Here is a 2,736-nt window from a genome sequence, read left to right as displayed (position 1 = left end):
TGTATTAGCTAAATAGCAAAACATGACTTATTGGGCCATTAAACAGCAAGACATTTTATTTTTTAAGGCTACAGTTCCAGATGTTTTGGAAGCTTTAATGCATGTCTGTTAATTATAATTAATAATATTTGTACTTCTTTCCTTAAAGGGACAGTAAAGTTTTTTTTCTGACGTGAGTCAGATAAAATGTGAAATGTTATACTTTTCCATTTACCTCTATTTTTTTACTTGATTTGTTCTTTTTGTATCCTTTGTTGAAAAGCATACCAAAGTTGGCTGAAGTGCACCATTGGGAGCTAGCTGCTGTTCAGATATGTTCAGGTAGCTCCCATGAGTGCAATGCTGCTCCTTCAACAAAGGACATCAAGATAATAAAGCAAATTTGATATTAACCTCTTAAGGACATATGACGGAATTTTTCCGTCATAAAACAATTGAGCAAACTGAAAGCTGTGTCCTTAAAGGGTTAAAAGTATATTGGAAAGTTGTTTAAAATTGTATTCTCTTTATGAATCATAAAAGAAAAAATGTTGGGTTTAATTTCCCTTTAGCATAATGATGTTTTAATATTTATTTTTCATAGTCAATTTACATATCTTGAAAAATCTACCATTGTCCAGTTTGTTTGTTTTTTTTTTTAAATATAATTGAAGTAGTTGTTTGCCTTGTTTTTGGAACAACAGAGATGTAGACACACTGCAGACTTTTTAAGTCACTCTAGAAAGAGTAAAACATTATTTTGATTTCACTCTGGGGAAAATATATTTTCATGGCACATAGATTTTAGTTAGGATCATGATGTTAAGAATATTTTAAACATGAATGTTCATTTCTGATAGGTTCAGAGGGGTCACATTTTAATTTTGAAAAGACCTTGAAGGACATCTGATTGGCTGGTCAAGGAATGAATATTGTGATTCAATAGTAATTGTCAAATATGTCAGTTAGAGCAACCAATAAGAATTTATATAGCCCCTTTTGAGGTCGTATGTGGGCCACCAATAGTGAAAGCACCTGCTAGTAGTTATGTCATGGACAACAAGTAAGGTGACATTGGGAGAGGTTGTATGACTAGAGATATACATCCATCCGTGTTGGGAAGTGATAATATATATATATATATATATATATACATACATATATGTATATATACAGTATATATACTGTATATACAGAGAGAGAGAGCGATAGATAAAGAGATAGATAGATAGATAGATAGATAGATAGATAGATAGATAGACAGACAGACAGATATACACATATATGCACACATTAATTATTATGTTAGTAGTCATTTCAGATCTATTTATTACACCTATCATGTGTTGAATGTTCATTTATAATCTAGGTTCCATTCCAGTTTGTATCCACATGAAAATCTTATAGCTTGGTTTCTATGTTCTTATACTATATTATTCCTCCTCCACATTATATGAGTCAACTTGGCCCGAATAAAATAAAATTAAAAAAAAAGCCACAAAGATTTTTGCAGGGTTGTTGACATCAAAGATCAGGTGATTATCCTCTTCCACTCAGTTTAAAAAATACTGTTCTGCCTTTATTCTCTAGTTACGTTGAAAATTCTCTGAGGCCTTCCTCACAACCACACAACCACAGACAAAATACAGTTACAAAATTACAATCTCCGAATCTCATTATCACAGCTAGCATTAATAGTCTTGCAGCTGTATTTTGTGTTTGACCAAGGTAGAGTCCCTTTACATTTTCATTATTTTCAATTTACTTTGTCTTTTCTTTGCTATAAGCCCTAACATTCTCTTGGTATTTTATTTTGCTCTTTGCAAAGAAATTATGTAGAAAATTAGTGGTTACACATTCCTGTGGCCAAACAAACTCCAAGACACTCATCGTCTTTGGGGAATTGTCTTTCTTTATTCCAGTGAACTTATGTATTTTTCCTGACTCTCTCTGCCAGTTCTGTATAAACCACAAGGAGTAAAGTGTCGTTTTAACCCACGGCCACCATCATGGATACGAGCAATTTGTTTGAGACTATTTCCACCTTTACCAATGGCTTCTTCCGTGGTGAGTACATTTCCCCTTCTTTTTAGATACTTTTCCTAGGACATATTATAATCTAAAATACTGACAAAAACGAAATATTTCTAGGCAGCTTTTCTATGTTTTCAGCAACTGCAGCTATTTTGTGGTCGTTGCCAGTTTGAGATTTAGGAAGTGGTTAAAGGATAAGTTTGTAAGAAGCTAAGCAATAGGCATATAATTAAACAGCAACACTTCATTTTACTTTGTTTATTTCATATTTTCATGGAGTGAAAAAAAGTTTTCCTCAGAATGTAATAAATGTTTCCAGCACAGTATACAATAAGATACTGCTGTTTGCTATGTTTAAAATATATGTATGAAAGTCTCAATGCTATATTAAAATAATTATTAATTATCAAGTAGCCCTCCTAATTTGTTTGGTAATAATTTAGCTGATACATACCACAAACTATTTTGTCCAGGAAATTGTAAATTACATATGCCGCATGATTTATATATCAAATTTTCAATACGACTAATTAAAATAAAAAAATCAAGAGATAAATAGTAGTTCAATGCATTAAATTAAAATGATATCAGTCGTTGGTGTCTAATAGCATATGATGTTTAATAATAGATAATGATTTGGAGCATTTAGAAAAAGATTTTGTTGCTGCAAAAGCCCTATGCTTGATTCATTTAGACTCTATTATGCACATTACTTCTATATAC

The 2,736-nt window shown here is 31.6% G+C and overlaps 1 protein-coding gene across 1 annotated transcript in view; it reads left to right on the top strand.

Annotated features, from left to right (window-relative positions):
- Positions 1-1,935: 1,935 nt before the first annotated feature.
- Positions 1,936-2,736, top strand: part of RUNX3 (RUNX family transcription factor 3) — a 362,381-nt gene continuing 361,580 nt past the window's right edge. Inside the window, exon 1 of the mRNA XM_053707197.1 lies at positions 1,936-2,046. Coding sequence (XP_053563172.1) covers positions 1,989-2,046 — 58 coding nt within the window. The 5' untranslated portion in view covers positions 1,936-1,988. The remainder of the gene's footprint in view (positions 2,047-2,736) is intronic.

Source organism: Bombina bombina, chromosome 3, assembly GCF_027579735.1.
Source record: "Bombina bombina isolate aBomBom1 chromosome 3, aBomBom1.pri, whole genome shotgun sequence".
Lineage (NCBI taxonomy): Eukaryota > Metazoa > Chordata > Amphibia > Anura > Bombinatoridae > Bombina > Bombina bombina.
This window is presented reverse-complemented; position numbering and strand designations above follow the sequence as displayed.